General features: G+C 43.9%; 2 protein-coding genes across 2 annotated transcripts in view; one reads left to right on the top strand and one right to left on the bottom strand.

Moving 5' to 3' along the window:
- The window catches only part of cntnap2a (contactin associated protein 2a), a 195,564-nt gene that overhangs the window by 46,062 nt on the left and 129,595 nt on the right, over positions 1-19,907 (bottom strand). Inside the window, exons 20-26 of the mRNA XM_045210319.1 lie at positions 18,280-18,498; positions 16,592-16,621; positions 15,815-15,903; positions 15,515-15,662; positions 13,956-14,186; positions 13,674-13,807; positions 13,256-13,349 (exon numbers count right to left, since the gene is read on the bottom strand). Coding sequence (XP_045066254.1) covers positions 13,256-13,349; positions 13,674-13,807; positions 13,956-14,186; positions 15,515-15,662; positions 15,815-15,903; positions 16,592-16,621; positions 18,280-18,498 — 945 coding nt within the window. The remainder of the gene's footprint in view (positions 1-13,255; positions 13,350-13,673; positions 13,808-13,955; positions 14,187-15,514; positions 15,663-15,814; positions 15,904-16,591; positions 16,622-18,279; positions 18,499-19,907) is intronic.
- Positions 8,738-11,676, top strand: LOC121549772 (E3 ubiquitin-protein ligase TRIM21). The gene is made up of 2 exons (XM_041861651.2): positions 8,738-9,308; positions 9,714-11,676. Exon 2 carries the CDS (start codon positions 9,716-9,718, stop codon positions 11,360-11,362), a length of 1,647 nt encoding a protein of 548 aa, XP_041717585.1. The 5' UTR covers positions 8,738-9,308; positions 9,714-9,715; the 3' UTR covers positions 11,363-11,676.

The raw sequence follows: 19,907 nt of genomic DNA on the forward strand, positions 1-19,907 counted from the left end.
GCTGGTTATGTATGTAGCTTGTCTGTCAATCAAAAGATAGCTAGGCTATCATCAGTCACATTTTGAGTGTTTGATTAAAACTGTCAGCACCCCCATTACCTTGTGTGGGAAAGAGGGAGGTTTTCAAATGTTTTGCTGAGGTGAACTGCGGACATTTGTCTGTAGTGATGTTTCAGGAAAGTTACAGCTTAACTAACCCTTAGTCAACAAAGCCATGAATAGCCGAGTCCTTCCAAGAAGTTCATATATGGTTTCTCTATTATTGTGTTCCAGATATGGCGTCCCTCGCAGTCTCCTGCTCAAAGAGCAGATAATGTGCTGTATCTGTCTGGATGTGTTCACTGAGCCAGTCACTACTCCATGTGGTCACAACTTCTGCAAGGCCTGTATCAGGGGATACTGGAATAGGACTGGCCTGTGTCAGTGTCCAATGTGTAAGGATATGTTTTACAGAAAACCTAAGCTCAAAATCAACACAACACTCAGAGATGTTGCAGATCATTTTAAGAGGATGAGAGACAGAGACAGAGATGAGTCCTTTGTTGAGCCAGGAGAGGTGGCCTGTGATGTCTGCACTGGGAGAAAGCACAAGGCCCTGAAGTCCTGCCTGGAGTGTCTGACCTCTTACTGTGAGACTCACCTGCAGCCTCATTATAGAGTTGCAGGCCTGAAGAGACACAAGCTGATCGAACCTGTGGAGAACCTGGAAGACAGGATGTGTAAGAAGCACGAGAGACTCCTGGAGATGTTCTGTAGGACTGACCAGACGTGTGTGTGTAAGTTCTGCACTGAGACAGACCACAAGACTCACCTCACCGTCCCTCTAGAGGATGAGTTTGGACAAAGGAAGGCTCAGCTGGTGAAGACTGAGGCAGAAGTTCAGCAGATGACCCAGGACCGACTGCAGAAGGTTCAGGAGATCAAACACTCAGTAGAGCTCAGCAAAAGAGCAGCAGAGAGAGAGATAGCAGACAGCATGGAGGTATTCAATGCTCTGGTGCACTGCATTGAGAGAAGCCAGGCTGAGCTCATTAAGGTGGTTGAGGAGAAACAGAAAACCGCAGAAAGGTGGGCTGAAGGGCTCATTGAAGAGCTGGAGCAGGAAATCACTGAATTAAAGAGGAGACGCACTGAGCTGGAGCAGCTGTCACACACTGAGGACCAACTCCACCTCCTCCAGAGCTCCCCCACCCCTCTGTCACCTTCCTCCCACCAAGGACTGGTCTGATATCAGTGTTCACAGCCAGCTGTGTCTGGGGAATGTAAGGAGAGTTCTGTCACAACTGGAGGAGACACTTCGTAAAGAAATAGATACATTTTATAACAACAATCTGAGTAAGATGCAGCAGTGTTCAGTGGATGTGGATCTGGACCCCAATACCGCACATCTCTGTCTCATCCTTTCTGAGGATGGGAAAGTAGTAACACATAGAGACAGAAGACAGATTCGCCCTTACAACTTAAACAGGTTTGATGATCATTATTCTGTCCTGGGAAAGCAGGGCTTCTCCTTAGGGAGATTTTATTACGAGGTGCAGGTAAAGGGGAAGACAGACTGGAGTTTAGGAGTGGCCAGAGCGTCCATCATCACAAAGGAAACTAAGGTGGAGAGTCATAAGGATGGCATCTGGATTATGAGGCTGAGTAAAAGGAATGAGTATGAGGCCTGTACTGCCCCCCTGTCCCCCTCTTCCTGACAGAGAAGCCCCAAAAGGTAGGGGTGTTTGTGGATTATGAGGAGGGTGAAGTCTCCTTCTATGATGTGGAGGCCAGGTCTCATATTTACTCTTTCACTGGCTGCATATTCACTGATAAACTCTATCCATACTTGAACCCTTGTGATAACTATGGTGGAGAAAACTCAGCCCCATTGGTTATTTCCCCTGTCAATCACACACACTGAGTTTGAGTTCTAGGTCAATGCCTAAAGGGCAGGGCTGTTTAGTGGGGTTCAGCTGTATGCTACCCTGGGGTACTATTTTTCATTAAAGCTGTCCAGTGGCTGATCCTGGTGATGTTTGAGGGGAGAATACTACCTGTCCCAAAGAGGCATAATATTACATCATAATGAAAATGTAAATGTCTTTTTTATGACATGAGAGGAAAATCTAATTGGTGTCACTACATTTCTTGCTTCCGTAATTCTGTTTAGATGTATTGTTATACACGTTTTTATAAAAACATTGTATTTTCCCATTCAAAATTGACACAGGGTTCCTCAAATTACTTTTGGTTCAATAATTGTATTTTTAGAGCGAAAAATGTATATGAAGTGTATATATGCATGTTTTGCATATTTAGATGTAATGTTGAAATGTGAAAATGTACATTTGAAATCATGTAGAATTATGTCATCAAGATCAAAAGTGAGGAAAAATAAAGAGATATTTTTGGGCCTTTTTTACAGAGAAGTTTTCTCTGAAGCACTACTGAAATTGGCAAGCATAATAGCATACAAGTGAAAAGCTTAAACAAAAACATGTTTTTAGATCAGTGCAGATGAGAGATGAGCATAGAGAATGATAGAGGCCTGTAGTGGCAAAAAAACTGTATTAGCATGGGCAGCACCATTGAGGGCTTCCACCATTTTAATGTAGTCAACTGGGTGGGACATCCAACTTCATTGGCTGATCCCTTCTGGTGACCCTGTTGGAGTCATGTTCAACTGGGGCATCAGGAGAGATCAGCCAATCGTGAAGAAGAAAAGTGACTACTTCAAAATGAAGATTGCCTCAATGGTGCTGCCCATGCTGTCACAGACCCTACAATGACACAAATACAAAGATGAGTCCTCTATCTATTTCTATGGAGATGAGAGAAGGATGCCATTAAATACTATTGACATGCATCCAGATTGCACAGCAGTGCTAGCAGTGCTGTCTCTTTAAGTGAAGGAAACACATGGTAGAGCATGGCAGATGCTTATTAGGTGGGCTGAAAGATGTACAACACTGCAGATTGAAATGCAATGTTTAGAACCTACACTATTTATAGTTCTGCATGCAAATTTTTTTGTTCGACCAAGAATTTAGAATCTACAGTGTTCTATACAGTGCAGGAGAGAGTGAGTAAAAGATGGATGCGCAGAGGCAATGAGGGAGGGGCCTAGTGATGTCACTTTGCTGAAGCTAAAGTAAACTAGGAAGCAGGGAACTGCACACAGAAACAAACTCTCTTCTGCTCCTTACAAGGCTACCTACAACAACACAGCAGCAGAGTCCACTTCACACGAAAATTGGAAAAAGACCTGCACACTCCGGTGAGAGAGAATAAAGAGCAACAAGCTCAGTGCTCCTTGTTTTCCTCAACTGAGTTCACCTGCTCCTCCTTTGATTAAAATCCAGTTATAATCTCTTTAGACAATCATATGAAGTATCTAGATTGTTATGTATCAGCTAATATGACTTAAGTGACTACTCCAAATCTAAATACACCGTGTAACAAGGCCTTTACACAATAGTTGGACTGATCCCAAAACATCTTGCAGAAGAGGTGATACAGGTGGTAATTTGGCTACAAACTACATTGAAATCAGTGGGAATGGTAAATTTAAGAAAACACAGTAAAAAGGCAAAATCACAGATGATGCTGAATACAGAAATGTAGTTTATTTTCTGTAATTTTACAAGCATATGAGTGTAAGAGTTAGGAAAATAAATTAGGCAGGTAGCTGGCTATGTATGTAGCGTGGCTGTTAACCATAAACAAGCTAGCTATCATCAGTTCACTGTGGAACTTTGTCTGTAGTGACGTTTCATGAAAGCTACATTTTAGCTTGATGCCGCATTCAAAACTGCGAACTTGGAAATGTCCGACTTCAGTGCGTTCAAGACAACTGCGAACTCTGACTGGGAAAAATATTTTAAACGGTCATCTAACTCGGAATTCCAAGTCGGAAACTCTGGCATCTTTCTAGAGCGCTCACCTGAAGATCACCGACATCATGATTTGACCTAGTTTTTTTTCTTTGAGTTCCCAGTTGTCTTGAAAGCGCCATGAGTCAACAAGGGAGAGGCTATACGGACATGCCTGGGGCCCAAAATGTATGTCGCGCAGCGAGAGTTGAGTGGAGACGAACGGATTCGGTTCAGTCAGTCAGTCGTCCAAATGATCCCTTCCCAGATATCTAGTTTATGCTTGTGGCTAGAAAACAAACTTGTCTGCCGAAGTTGAGACTTGTAAGAGTTAGGAAAATAAATTGGGCAGGTAGCTAACTCTTTCTAACATTTGCAGTTCCTATTTCTCTCTCTATTTTAACCCCCTGTATAATCAGTAAAAAAAAATCTGCATTTCTAACTGGAAATTCTGTAATGTTAACTTGTACCATTCTGGATATGTGCCAGTTCTGAGCAGGGATGGAGGAAAAGGAGGGCGGAAAGGAGATAGTGAAGGAAAGAGGGAGTCAGTGAAGAGAGGGGCCTCCTGATGTAATTTTACTGAAGTGAAAGTAAACTAAAGCAGGGCATTGCATACCGAAACAAAGTCTGCTGCTCCTTACAAGGCTAACAGCAGCACGGTGTCCAACATTCAATCCAGGTCGCAGTTGTAAATGAGAACTTGTTCTCAACTGGTTTACCTGGTTAAATAAAGGTGAAATATAAAGAAAACAGGAAAACTCCCACACACTCAGGTGAGAGAGGTGGACAGGTTTAAACTATTTTCTACCACAATGGTTCAGTTGCGAAATAAATTTATGCAGCTCATTTGCAATTTTACAAGCATATGAGAGTAAAGTTGAGGAAAAACACAAGCTGGGCAGCTAGCTGGTTATGTATGTAGCTTGTCTGTCAATCAAAAGATAGCTAGGCTATCATCAGTCACATTTTGAGTGTTTGATTAAAACTGTCAGCACCCCCATTACCTTGTGTGTGAAAGAGGGAGGTTTTCAAATGTTTTGCTGAGGTGAACTGCGGACATTTGTCTGTAGTGATGTTTCAGGAAAGTTACAGCTTAACTAACCCTTAGTCAACAAAGCCATGAATAGCCGAGTCCTTCCAAGAAGTTCATATATGGTTTCTCTATTATTGTGTTCCAGATATGGCGTCCCCTCGCAGTCTCCTGCTCAAAGAGCAGATAATGTGCTGTATCTGTCTGGATGTGTTCACTGAGCCAGTCACTACTCCATGTGGTCACAACTTCTGCAAGGCCTGTATCAGCGGATACTGGAATAGTACTGGCCTGTGTCAGTGTCCAATGTGTAAGGATATGTTTTACAGAAAACCTAAGCTCAAAATCAACACAACACTCAGAGATGTTGCAGATCATTTTAAGAGGATGAGAGACAGAGACAGAGATGAGTCCTTTGTTGAGCCAGGAGAGGTGGCCTGTGATGTCTGCACTGGGAGAAAGCACAAGGCCCTGAAGTCCTGCCTGGAGTGTCTGACCTCTTACTGTGAGACTCACCTGCAGCCTCATTATAGAGTTGCAGGTCTAAAGAGACACAAGCTGATCGAACCTGTGGAGAACCTGGAAGACAGGATGTGTAAGAAGCACGAGAGACTCCTGGAGATGTTCTGTAGGACTGACCAGACGTGTGTGTGTAAGTTCTGCACTGAGACAGACCACAAGACTCACCTCACCGTCCCTCTAGAGGATGAGTTTGGACAAAGGAAGGCTCAGCTGGTGAAGACTGAGGCAGAAGTTCAGCAGATGACCCAGGACCGACTGCAGAAGGTTCAGGAGATCAAACACTCAGTAGAGCTCAGCAAAAGAGCAGCAGAGAGAGAGATAGCAGACAGCATGGAGGTATTCAATGCTCTGGTGCACTGCATTGAGAGAAGCCAGGCTGAGCTCATTAAGGTGGTTGAGGAGAAACAGAAAACCGCAGAAAGGTGGGCTGAAGGGCTCATTGAAGAGCTGGAGCAGGAAATCACTGAATTAAAGAGGAGACGCACTGAGCTGGAGCAGCTGTCACACACTGAGGACCAACTCCACCTCCTCCAGAGCTCCCCACCCCTCTGTCACCTTCCTCCCACCAAGGACTGGTCTGATATCAGTGTTCACAGCCAGCTGTGTCTGGGGAATGTAAGGAGAGTTCTGTCACAACTGGAGGAGACACTTCGTAAAGAAATAGATACATTTTATAACAACAATCTGAGTAAGATGCAGCAGTGTTCAGTGGATGTGGATCTGGACCCCAATACCGCACATCTCTGTCTCATCCTTTCTGAGGATGGGAAAGTAGTAACACATAGAGACAGAAGACAGATTCGCCCTTACAACTTAAACAGGTTTGATGATCATTATTCTGTCCTGGGAAAGCAGGGCTTCTCCTTAGGGGAGATTTTATTACGAGGTGCAGGTAAAGGGGAAGACAGACTGGAGTTTAGGAGTGGCCAGAGCGTCCATCATCACAAAGGAAACTAAGGTGGAGAGTCATAAGGATGGCATCTGGATTATGAGGCTGAGTAAAAGGAATGAGTATGAGGCCTGTACTGCCCCCCTGTCCCCCCTCTTCCTGACAGAGAAGCCCCAAAAGGTAGGGGTGTTTGTGGATTATGAGGAGGGTGAAGTCTCCTTCTATGATGTGGAGGCCAGGTCTCATATTTACTCTTTCACTGGCTGCATATTCACTGATAAACTCTATCCATACTTGAACCCTTGTGATAACTATGGTGGAGAAAACTCAGCCCCATTGGTTATTTCCCCTGTCAATCACACACACTGAGTTTGAGTTCTAGGTCAATGCCTAAAGGGCAGGGCTGTTTAGTGGGGTTCAGCTGTATGCTACCCTGGGGTACTACTTTTCATTAAAGCTGTCCAGTGGCTGATCCTGGTGATGTTTGAGGGGAGAATACTACCTGTCCCAAAGAGGCATAATATTACATCATAATGAAAATGTAAATGTCTTTTTTTATGACATGAGAGGAAAATCTAATTGGTGTCACTACATTTCTTGCTTCCGTAATTCTGTTTAGATGTATTGTTATACACGTTTTTATAAAAACATTGTATTTTCCCATTCAAAATTGACACAGGGTTCCTCAAATTACTTTTGGTTCAATAATTGTATTTTTCGAGCGAAAAATGTATATGAAGTGTACATATGCATGTTTTGCATATTTAGATGTAATGTTGAAATGTGAAAATGTACATTTGAAATCATGTAGAATTATGTCATCAAGATCAAAAGTGAGGAAAAATAAAGAGATATTTTTGGGCCTTTTTTACAGAGAAGTTTTCTCTGAAGCACTACTGAAATTGGCAAGCATAATAGCATACAAGTGAAAAGCTTAAACAAAAACATGTTTTTAGATCAGTGCAGATGAGAGATGAGCATAGAGAATGATAGAGGCCTGTAGTGGCAAAAAACTGTATTAGCATGGGCAGCACCATTGAGGGCTTCCACCATTTTAATGTAGTCAACTGGGTGGGACATCCAACTTCATTGGCTGATCCCTTCTGGTGACCCTGTTGGAGTCATGTTCAACTGGGGCATCAGGAGAGATCAGCCAATCGTGAAGAAGAAAAGTGACTACTTCAAAATGAAGATTGCCTCAATGGTGCTGCCCATGCTGTCACAGACCCTACAATGACACAAATACAAAGATGAGTCCTCTATCTATTTCTATGGAGATGAGAGAAGGATGCCATTAAATACTATTGACATGCATCCAGATTGCACAGCAGTGCTAGCAGTGCTGTCTCTTTAAGTGAAGGAAACACATGGTAGAGCATGGCAGATGCTTATTAGGTGGGCTGAAAGATGTACAACACTGCAGATTGAAATGCAATGTTTAGAACCTACACTATTTATAGTTCTGCATGCACATTTTTTTTGTTCGACCAAGAATTTAGAATCTACAGTGTTCTATACAGTGCAGGAGAGAGTGAGTAAAAGATGGATGTGCATAGGCAATGAGGGAGGGGCCTAGTGATGTCACTTTGCTGAAGCTAAAGAAAACTAGGAAGCAGGGAACTGCACACAGAAACAAACTCTCTTCTGCTCCTTACAAGGCTACCTACAACAACACAGCAGTAGAGTCCACTTCACAAGAAAATTGGAAAAAGACCTGCACACTCCGGTGAGAGAGAATAAAGAGCAACAAGCTCAGTGCTCCTTGTTTTCCTCAACTGAGTTCACCTGCTCCTCCTTTGATTAAAATCCAGTTATAATCTCTTTAGACAATCATATGAAGTATCTAGATTGTTATGTATCAGCTAATATGACTTAAGTGACTACTCCAAATCTAAATACACCGTGTAACAAGGCCTTTACACAATAGTTGGACTGATCCCAAAACATCTTGCAGAAGAGGTGATACAGGTGGTAATTTGGCTACAAACTACATTGAAATCAGGTGGAATGGTAAATTTAAGAAAACACAGTAAAAAGGCAAAATCACAGATGATGCTAAATACAGAAATGTAGTTTATTTTCTGTAATTTTACAAGCATATGAGTGTAAGAGTTAGGAAAATAAATTGGGCAGGTAGCTGGCTATGTATGTAGCGTGGCTGTTAACCATAAACAAGCTAGCTATCATCAGTTCACTGTGGAACTTTGTCTGTAGTGACGTTTCATGAAAGCTACATTTTAGCTTGATGCCGCATTCAAAACTGCGAACTTGGAAATGTCCGACTTCAGTGCGTTCAAGACAACTGCGAACTCTGACTGGGAAAAATATTTTAAACGGTCTAACTCGGAATTCCAAGTCGGAAACTCTGGCATCTTTCTAGAGCGCTCACCTGAAGATCACCGACATCATGATTTGACCTAGTTTTTTTTTCTTCGAGTTCCCAGTTGTCTTGAAAGCGCCATGAGTCAACAAGGGAGAGGCTATACGGACATGCCTGGTGCCCAAAATGTATGTCGCGCAGCGAGAGTTGAGTGGAAACGAACGGATTCGGTTCAGTCAGTCAGTCGTCCAAATGATCCCTCCCCAGATATCTAGTTTATGCTTGTGGCTAGAAAACAAACTTGTCTGCCTAAGTTGAGACTTGTAAGAGTTAGGAAAATAAATTGGGCAGGTAGCTAACTCTTTCTAACATTTGCAGTTCCTCTTTCTCTCTCTATTTTAACCCTGTATAATCAGTTTAATTTTTTCTGCATTTCTAACTGGAAATTCTGGATACGTGCCAGTTCTGAGCAGGGATTGAGGAAAAGGAGGGCGGAAAGGAGATAGTGAAGGAAAGAGGGAGTCAGTGAAGAGAGGGGCCTCCTGATGTAATTTTACTGAAGTGAAAGTAAACTAAAGCAGGGCATTGCATACCGAAACAAAGTCTGCTGCTCCTCACAAGGCTAACAACAACACAGCAGCACGGTGTCCAACATTCAACAAGAAAACAGGAAAACTCCCACACACTCAGGTGAGAGAGGTGGACAGGTTTAAACTATTTTCTACCACAATGGTTCAGTTGCGAAATACATTTATGCAGCTCATTTGCAATTTTACAAGCATATGAGAGTAAAGTTGAGGAAAAACACAAGCTGGGCAGCTAGCTGGTTATGTATGTAGCTTGTCTGTCAATCAAAAGATAACTAGGCTATCATCAGTCACATTTTGAGTGTTTGATTAAAACTGTCAGCACCCCCATTACCTTGTGTGTGAAAGAGGGAGGTTTTCAAATGTTTTGCTGAGGTGAACTGCGGACATTTGTCTGTAGTGATGTTTCAGGAAAGTTACAGCTTAACTAACCCTTAGTCAACAAAGCCATGAATAGCCGAGTCCTTCCAGGAAGTTCATATATGGTTTCTCTATTATTGTGTTCCAGATATGGCGTCCCCTCGCAGTCTCTTGCTCAAAGAGAAGATAATGTGCTGTATCTGTCTGGATGTGTTCACTGAGCCAGTCACTACTCCATGTGGTCACAACTTCTGCAAGGCCTGTATCAGCGGATACTGGAATAGGACTGGCCTGTGTCAGTGTCCAATGTGTAAGGATATGTTTTACAGAAAACCTGAGCTCAAAATCAACACAACACTCAGAGATGTTGCAGATCATTTTAAGAGGATGAGAGACAGAGACAGAGATGAGTCCTTTGTTGAGCCAGGAGAGGTGGCCTGTGATGTCTGCACTGGGAGAAAGCACAAGGCCCTGAAGTCCTGCCTGGAGTGTCTGACCTCTTACTGTGAGACTCACCTGCAGCCTCATTATAGAGTTGCTGGTCTAAAGAGACACAAGCTGATCGAACCTGTGGAGAACCTGGAAGACAGGATGTGTAAGAAGCACGAGAGACTCCTGGAGATGTTCTGTAGGACTGACCAGACGTGTGTGTGTAAGTTCTGCACTGAGACAGACCACAAGACTCACCTCACCGTCCCTCTAGAGGAAGAGTTTGGACAAAGGAAGGCTCAGCTGGTGAAGACTGAGGCAGAAGTTCAGCAGATGATCCAGGACAGACTGCAGAAGGTTCAGGAGATCAAACACTCAGTAAAGCTCAGCAAGAAAGATGCAGAGAGAGAGATGGCACACACCGTATATGTCTTCACTGCTCTGGTGTGCTCCATTGAGAGAAGCCATGCTGAACTCCTTGAGGTGATTAGGGAGAAGCAGAAAGCAACCCAGCGGCAGGCTGAGGGGCTCATTGAAGAGCTAGAGCAGGAAATCACTGAGCTACAGAGGAGACGTACTGAGCTGGAGCAGCTGTCACACACTGAGGACCAACTCCACCTCCTCCAGAGCTCCCCACCCCTCTGTCACCTTCCTCCCACCAAGGACTGGTCTCAGATCTGTGTTCACAGTGATTTGTGTGTGGGCAACATGATGAGGAGAGCTCTGTCTAAGTTGAAGGAGACTGCGAGGGAAATTTCGGAGCTTCAGAAGGAAGTCAATAAAGCAATGGAGAAATTGTGTGACGCTGAGCTGAAGTGTATGCAGCAGTATGCAGTGGATGTGACTCTTGATTCTGGAACAGCATTTTCATTCCTTGTTCTTTCTAAGGACAGGAAACAAGTGGGATGTGGAGACACAAGACAGGAACTCCTTGATCACACAAAGAGATTTAACAATAGTTTCTCTGTCCTGGGTAAGGAGGGTTTCTCCTCTGGGAGATTCTACTATGAGGTGCAGGTAAAGGGGAAGACATGGTGGTGGCTAGGAGTAGCCAGAGAGTCCATCGACAGGAAGGGGAGTTCAAACCTGAGCTCTGATGGACTCTGGACTGTGTGGCTGAATGGCAAGAATGGGTATGGAGCCAGCACTTACTACCCTGTCCCTCTCTCCCTGAGAGAGAAGCCCCAGAAGGTGGGGGTGTTTGTGGATTATGAGAAAGGTCAGGTCTCCTTCTATGATGTGGAGGCCAAGTCTCATATCTACTCCTTCAATGGATGCAACTTCACTGAGAAACTCTATCCATATTTCAACCCCTATCTTAGCTGTAGTGGTGAAAACTCAGCCCCACTGGTCATCTCCAAGTTGTGACTAAATTGTAAAATGTTCAGCACTTGATTAGTTTGGAATACTACAGATCAAGATTGTTGTGTGTGCATCTCAAACTGTATAAAGTATAATCCCTTACCTCCCATGGACAAAGGTTTTGAAAATGTTCCCTCAGCATTGCAAGTATTGAGAGCAAGACTGATGGTTCTGAGTGATGTCAGAATGTTGGTCAGATCTAAACTGTAAAGAGAGATACAAGTCTATTTTGACACGCTCTTCTGTATATCAAATTTAATTTGTCAAATACAACAAGTGTAGACTTTACTGTGAAATGCTTACTTACGAGCCCTAACGATGCAGAGTAAAAATTTGAAAAATAAATAAAAAGCAAATAAAAATGAAATAGTAACACAATACTAATAACGAGGCTATATACAAGGAGTACCGGTACCGAGTCAATGTGCAGGGGTACGAGGTAGTTTAGGTAATATGTATATGTAGGTAGGGGTAAAAGTGACTAGGCAATCAGGATAGATAATAAACAGAGTAGCAGCAGCGTATGTGAAGAGTGTCTATGTGTCAGTGTGTGTGTGTGTGTTTTGTGTGTGTGAGCGTGTTTTGGTGTGTCAGTGTAGTATGTGTGAGTGTGTGGGTAGATTCCAGTGAGTGTGCATAGAGCAAGTGCAAGAATGTCAATGCAAAAGAAAAGGGGGGTCAATGCAAATAGTCCGGGTAGCCATTTGATTAACAGTCTTATGACTTGGGGGTAGAAGCTGTTCAGGAGCCGTTTGGTCCGAGACTTGGCGCTCCGGTACCGCTTGCCGTGCAGTAGCAGTGAGAACGGTCTATGACTTGGGTGGCTGGAGTCTTTGACAATGTTTGGGGCCTTCCTCTGACACCACCTGGTGTAGAGGTCCTGGATGGCAGAGAGCTCAGCCCCAGTGATGTACTAGGCTGTCCACACTACCCTCTGTAGCGCCTTGCGGTCGGATGGGGCCCATATTGCATATAAGGTCTAAGTTTCGGTTAAACTTTTGTTGTTGTTGTTGAAACCCCATCTAGAAATAAATCCATATTGTGAAATGCATAATTGTGCATGAATTATCTGTTGGAAAGGTGAACTGGCAGAGCGATGGTGACTTTGCCTTTTGTTGTGTCCTTCAGTCCTTGAACGGCAGCTCTGCATTGCCAGGTGGGGTTACTGTGGTGTGTGTGTGCGCATGTGTGCCTGCGTCCGTGCATAAATGCTGTAAGTGCTGTGTGTGTGTGTATGAGTGTGTCTGACAGGGAAAGGGGCATTATTCCCTGTGCTATTAGTCGGCTGTACATCGATCAATGGTTCTTGCTGGGAAGTGAACTCAGCTATTCCTTCTACCCCACTGACTGCCACCAACACAGAACAGAGCGGGAAAACCAGGAGTTATGGAATACCAAATCAGTGATCGGGAACAAACAAGAAGTAAGGAATATTATACTACTACGCCAGGGTCGTGTACAGGAGTGCACAACATTATGAGTGTTGCAGCTATAAATGTCTTGAATAGAGAATCCCTATTATTCTACAGAGAAGCGTCCGCTCTACATAACATTTCTATTTGAACGTTCTGTAAGGTTGCACCCCACTGAACGTGCTCAGGACTAACACACTACACCAGTAATGCCAGGTAACTGATCATATACCTAGAGCAAAATATATCTATTGAACATCTTGTTACAGAAACCAAACCAGACTAACATTTTAGAAATATATAATATGTCTCGCCACAGTAGACCTCTCTCCTTCATGACTGTGTCCTGGTGAAACACTGTCTTCTAGTTCCCTCTGGTGGGCACACAGCGTAACTACAACAAGTCTGAACACTTCTGTTTGTGCTCTCTGTATAGACCTATTGTCTCTGCCAGGGTCAAATACACATTTGAGGTGCCTGTACTCACCAAATACTTTCCCCAAGAATAATGTCTTGACCAGGTTGAACTGTGTGTCTGATGCCTCTGGGAGAGAGTAACTGACAGGGGGGTAGTGGTCCAACTAGAGGGGGGAGAGTGAGAGAAGGAGGGGAAAGGAAGGGGAGAGAGAGAGAGGAGATCATGATGCAAACCATTGGAGGTTTTTCATAGTCAATCATCAGCATATCCATGAAGCATCAAGCCATTGTCAATTCTTCAAGTCCTGAGACAATTAGAGGCTTTTGTCTCCCTCTTGTGGCTTAAAATGGACATGTCTGAAATCATCACAGACAATGCTTTGACGGCGGAGAGAATGGTTGGTTTGTGTGTGTGTGTGTGTGTGTGTGTGTGTGTGTGTGTGTGTGTGTGTGTGTGTGTGTGTGTGTGTGTGTGTGTGTGTGTGTACCTGTATGGTGATAGTCCTGTTGCTTCTGGACATGTTGATAGTGTGTGGCTGTCCGTTGGCTAGGTTACGCTGGTCCACGTCTATGGTGAACGGCTCCTTGAGTCCGCCTAGGTTATACCGCACCTGGAGAGTTCCTACATGCACACACACCACACCACACACATACACACACAAATGGAGAGACCTTAGACACTGCATTTGCAACATATCTGAGAAGCGAAGAGCGGCAGAGCCGATGTGTGTCTGTGAGCGTGTGTCTTATTAGACGTGTCAGTGTCTCACCATTCTGCCGTAGCACCAGTGCCAGGTAGTCTTGTGTCTTGGAGCTGACATACAGCAGTATAGCCGGTGTGTTGGACGTGCTGAAGCTAAATGCTACTTCTTCTCTTGTCAGATTCACTTCCTGTGGAGTCAAAGGTTGGGCCAGAAACCTCGTGTCCTGATTGGCTGCCGCTGTCTCTGACAGGAAGTTGTATCTCACCAGAGTCCCCGCCTCAAAGAAGCCCCCCACATCTTAGAGAGAGGAAGAGACACACACACACACACACACACACACACACACACACACACACACACACACACACACACAGCTATATCTGTAGCCAGAGGCAGCGGAGATGCTGGTATGAACCTCACTCTCTGGTGTAAGTGTGTCTGTGTGTGTGTGTGTGTGTGTGTTGTTCATTATGAAGTCAGAGTTGTCTGTCTGTGACCCCAGGGTATGGCAGCAGCAGCAGAATGAGACAGTTGGGATAATAATATTCTACCTCAGGAGTCGGGTGTAAATATGAATATAATGGAAATACGCATCGCAATTATGACTGCACTCATACATATGACAGAGATAGGAGAACAGAGGGAGGAGAAGGTCCTCTGGGGTATCTGAAGGGCATAACACACATGTTAATAAATAAACACACACACAGTATTTTACATTACATTCAAGACCTCATTTTCAGTTTTTACACACACACACACACACACACACACACACACACACACACACACACACACACACCTCCTATGTATGTATCAAATAGGGGGTACACTGGGGAGATACTTTCATGTCAGCTTCTTTGCATATTCCCACACGCAGTCATCTCTTCCTCCCTCTCTTCCTCCCCCTCTCTCTTCCTCCCTATATCCCCCCTCTCTTCCTCCCCCCCTCTATCCCCCCTCTCTTCCCCCCTCTATCCCCCTCCTCTTCCCCCCTCTATCCCCCCTCTCTTCCTCCCTCTATCCCCCCTCTCTTCCCCCCTCTATCCCCCCCTCTATCCCCCTCCTCTATCCCCCCCCTCTCTTCCCCCCTCTATCCCCCCTCTATCCCCCCTCTCTTCCTCCCTCTATCCCCCCTCTATCCCCCCTCTCTTCCTCCCTCTATCCCCCCTCTATCCCCCCTCTCTTCCTCCCCCCCTCTATCCCCCTCTATCCCCCCTCTCTTCCCCCTCTCTATCCCCCCTCTCTTCCTCCCTCTATCCCCCCTCTCTTCCTCCCTCTATCCCCCCTCTCTTCCTCCCTCTCTTCCTCCCTCTATCCCCCCTCTCTTCCTCCCTCTATCCCCCCTCTCTATCCCCCCTCTCTTCCTCCCGCTATCCTCTGACACATATTTCCCTGTCTCGTCACCCCTGCCTGGTGTAGAACACAGGAAAACAAGCTTAAGTTTAGAAAACAAATTAATTCATGTGTCACGGATCAACTTTCTGGCTATGAAGTCTCACTGCGACTGACAGAAACTAACGCTTACTTCTGAGTAAATGTTGTAGTTCCTCTGCAAACGAGGCTGCTGGTTACACCGTCCAACAGCCTAGCAGTAATTTAAGCGTTCAGCGATTAGCTCTCACCTTTAGTGCAGAAGGGTCCGTCGTATGCCGTGGCAGTGCAGTCACAGGAGTAGCCATTATATTTCTCCACACACTTTCCTCCGTTCCTGCAGTACATCCCATAACTGGTACAATGACCCTGACAGCCTGGCTTTACACCTGGAGTTACCTAGAGAGAGAGGGGGAGAGAGGGAGGTAGATGGAGAGAGGGAGGTAGATGGTGAGAGAGAGAAAGGGAGAGTTTGACTTTTGGATGCTCTTAATTTGCGTTAGTAAAGACAACTTTTTAAAAAAAGATGATGAAATAAAAGATAATGTCACCTTTGCCCTCTCCTCAAGGTCAAGGGTCACGCCATTCATCCTGAGGGAGCGGATACATCCCAGAAACCCCCTCTGACCCCCCGCTGCACCTAGAGAAAAGAGAGAGAGAAGAGAGTACAGAGAGAGATAAGATACTTTTTTGGAATAGGAATAGAGATAATTTCCCTTGAGGTTGAGTTAGGGATATATGACAGTTGATGGTCACAGTGATTTAACAGACCAGAGGAGAGGCGCTCCAGCCCTATCTAACCTAACATTAGCACTTAATTGATCAATTAGTGTGGCTGATTGGCTGGAGATATCACACACCCAGGTCTACATCAGGCTTTGATTAAAAGGTAGAGATTACATCAGGCAGACACTGTGGCCCTCCAGGACTGGAGTTGCCCACATCAGTGTTGTGTGTGTGTGTGTATGTATGTATATGTGTGTGTGTGTGTGTGGTGCACTCCTCCTGGCCTCTCTCTGTCTCCATAGGGTAAATTACTCTGTAATGATGTGCTAATGAACTAGCATATTATATTCATTAGGACAGCAATGCCTAGAGGGACACATACACTCACACCATCCATTAGGCCAGTGTGGACCTCTAGAATACCTTCTTTCTCTGAGCCAAACTAAGCAAACCAAGGCCAGGAGAGACATTAGCAGGCATGGACACAGTCCAAAATAACTACCAGTGGCACTGTATGAATGTCAATGGGAAAAGACTGCATGGATATGAACTGAAAATCATCATGCATATTTATGTATCTAGTTTTATTAAATGTTACCTACTGTCTTGGCAGGTCAACGAAGCTGGCTTCCCTGTGACAGTTGCATCACAAACACACACACACACACACATGCACACGCACATGCACATGCAGTGACCGAGCCCGTCACACACACGGGAGACGAGGAGAACATGGAATGAATAAAAAAGAGAAACAAAGAGAACAGGAAAGGAAAAACATGGAAAATGAAAGAGAAAGTGAGCGAAAACATGCAGAAAATATAGGAAATAATGCAATATGATATAACATTTTAAACATAACATATAATATAAACTCTAAATAATCGAGATAATGTAGGGACCACCTAAGTGAGATATTGGGGTGTGTTCTCCCCTGTACCTCTGTGCTTAAACACCAGCTTTAGAATGCAAATCACACCCACTGCAGATCCCATCTGAGCCTGATTCAATTTCCCCCGACCAGGCAAATACCCTCGCTGCTCTGACACATGCAGATGAGCTACTAGAGAGGCAGCGGCCTAGCCTAGCACACAGTCAGATTTATACCGCTCTCTGATCCAGTATAAACCAATAGGTCCCATGGCTGTATGGAGGTGATGGAAGAACTGATTGTGTTAAGTTGATGATCTGATGTCGATTAGATTGATAGATTGATCCCTGACGGGTAATTCAACGAGTTGGTTCCCCTGAAACCTACTGTACATGCAGATGAGATAGTGGGGGAGAAGTCTACTGTGAGTTTTATCACTCTTTATAAGCTGGTATTAAAGTTTCCCATCACAAATCAATATCTTCCTGTATGGCTGTATGGTTAACGGTGGCATATAAGGACCGATTCTATTTACTTCAATTCAATTCAATACAACTTTATTAGTCTCAACGGCCATTCAGGAATCTGCAATGTGATAATGTTCTTCCATCCAAACCACCAAAAACTGATGAGACGATGGAATTTAAAATGTGTTTTTGGTATTCAGAACTATCTGACTTTGGAATGTCTGATTGGAATTTAGAAGTGTTTCTCAGAGAAAAATACCTTTTCAGAGCCAGAGAGAGAAAGAGTAAGGAGGAAATATAATATAATTCAAGCTCAGCAGTTTTTCCCTCCATCCTAAATCCAGTTTTATTCCCTGTCGTCAGTGTTAAAGTATTGGCAGGTCCGCAGCCACATAAAGCAGGGTGAGATAGAGGGAAAAGAAGAGATAGAGATAAAGCCATCTTTAACTTCTGTTCTCCTAATGACCTTCACAGTCATTGTGTCGAGAAGAGAGGGAGCGGAGGAATATCACAATGAAAATGTCGAGCCATTCTGTGGGGCATAATGAGGACAATTCATTGTCTCTGTGTGCAGTTGAAAAGTCTTAATCCTCAGCAACTGTTAATACTCAAACACGGTCATAAAGTGAGAGTCAGGGCTAAGTGAATTAGGTTAGTTTTACATAATTCTTTAACTTTGTGTGTGTGTGTGTGAAACAGTGTGATGTCTTATCTTCATTATCATCAGTCGTGTCTAAGCTTCAGAGAACCTACTTAAGGGAATATAAAGACACTGTGGGTCTTCATAATGTTATACTGGCACAAACTATATCGCCAACTTATTGAACTTTGCAAAGTTAAAATATAATGACTGATGAATGAAATGTAAATGCAATAGTACAGTATTGTACTATTTTTATGTTGGTGTGTGTGTGTGTGTGTGTGTGTGTGTGTATCTCTCTTTTTCTCTTACCCACATAAAGCTGACTAAACAGCTCTAGCCGTGTGTGTCCCTGTGGAGGGGCGGGACGAGCTTCCCTATAGTTCAGATCCAGTTGTAGCACCGCCTCCTTCACGTTCCGCTCTGCCATGACCCGATGCCATTGGTCGTCATTGAGGGGCGTGGGTGAATGGACGGCCAATTCCACGGGACCATTCCCCACATCAAAGGAGAAGGAGATGACTGTAGGAGCTAGAGGACGAAGAAAAGGCAGAATAATAATCAAAAGAAAAAGAAGTTTTGAATCAATGCCATGTCCACAAACTTCTAACCACATTTGAATCTATTTATTTGAATGCATAAAGTACTTTGGTTTATAATAATCAAACATTTTCAGTCTTCATCTCATAAGTCATTGTTGTCCACCCTGGAGTTCTACAGTTCAATAACTAATCTAATGCCTCATTGATTATGGAGACTCATTTAGTTATTATAGATTTCAGCTTTACTGTGATAATGACCGCACTCAGTGTTTGATGGAGCTAATTCACAAAAAGATTGATAAACACACACACAACAAAAGAGAGAATGTGTGTGTGACTGTGTCGTAGAGATGTGTGTGTGTGTATGTAGAGGTGTCTGTAGAGATGTGTGTGTGTATGTAGAGGTGTCTGTAGAGATGTGTGTGTATGTAGAGGTGTCTGTAGAGATGTGTGTATATATGTATGTAGAGGTGTCTGTAGAGATGTGTGTGTATGTATGTAGAGGTGTCTGTAGAGATGTGTGTGTATGTAGAGGTGTCTGTAGAGATGTGTGTATGTATGTAGAGGTGTCTGTAGAGATGTGTATGTATGTAGAGGTGTCTGTAGAGATGTGTGTGTATGTATGTAGAGGTGTCTGTAGAGATGTGTGTGTATGTATGTAGAGGTGTCTGTAGAGATGTGTGTGTCTGTATGTATGTAGAGGTGTCTGTAGAGATGTGTGTGTATGTAGAGGTGTCTGTAGAGATGTGTGTGTCTGTATGTATGTAGAGGTGTCTGTAGAGATGTGTGTATGTATGTATGTATGTAGAGGTGTCTGTAGAGATGTGTGTATGTATGTATGTAGAGGTGTCTGTAGAGATGTGTGTATGTATGTATGTATGTATGTAGAGGTGTCTGTAGAGATGTGTGTGTATGTATGAAGAGGTGTCTGTAGAGATGTGTGTGTGTGTATGTAGAGTTGTCTGTAGATATATGTGTATGAAGAGGTGTCTGTAGAGATGTGTGTATGTAGAGGTGTCTGTAGAGATGTGTGTGTGTGTATGTAGAGGTGTCTGTAGAGATGTGTGTGTATGTATGTAGAGGTGTCTGTACAGATGTGTGTGTATGTATGTAGAGGTGTCTGTAGAGATGTGTGTGTATGTATGTAGAGGTGTCTGTATAGATGTGTGTGTGTATGTAGAGGTGTCTGTAGAGATGTGTGTGTATGAAGAGGTGTCTGTAGAGATGTGTGTGTATGTAGAGGTGTCTGTAGAGATGTGTGTGTATGTATGTATGTAGAGGTGTCTGTAGAGATGTGTGTATATATGTATGTAGAGGTGTCTGTAGAGATGTGTGTATGTAGAGGTGTCTGTAGAGATGTGTGTGTATGTAGAGGTGTCTGTAGAGATGTGTGTATGT

Source organism: Coregonus clupeaformis, chromosome 34 (genome assembly GCF_020615455.1).
Source record: "Coregonus clupeaformis isolate EN_2021a chromosome 34, ASM2061545v1, whole genome shotgun sequence".
NCBI classification, from domain to species: domain Eukaryota; kingdom Metazoa; phylum Chordata; class Actinopteri; order Salmoniformes; family Salmonidae; genus Coregonus; species Coregonus clupeaformis.

Coding starts and splice junctions, on each gene's coding strand:
- LOC121549772 (XM_041861651.2), top strand. CDS start 9,716: ATGGCGTCCCCTCGCAGTCTCTTGCTCAAAGAGAAGATAATGTGCTGT.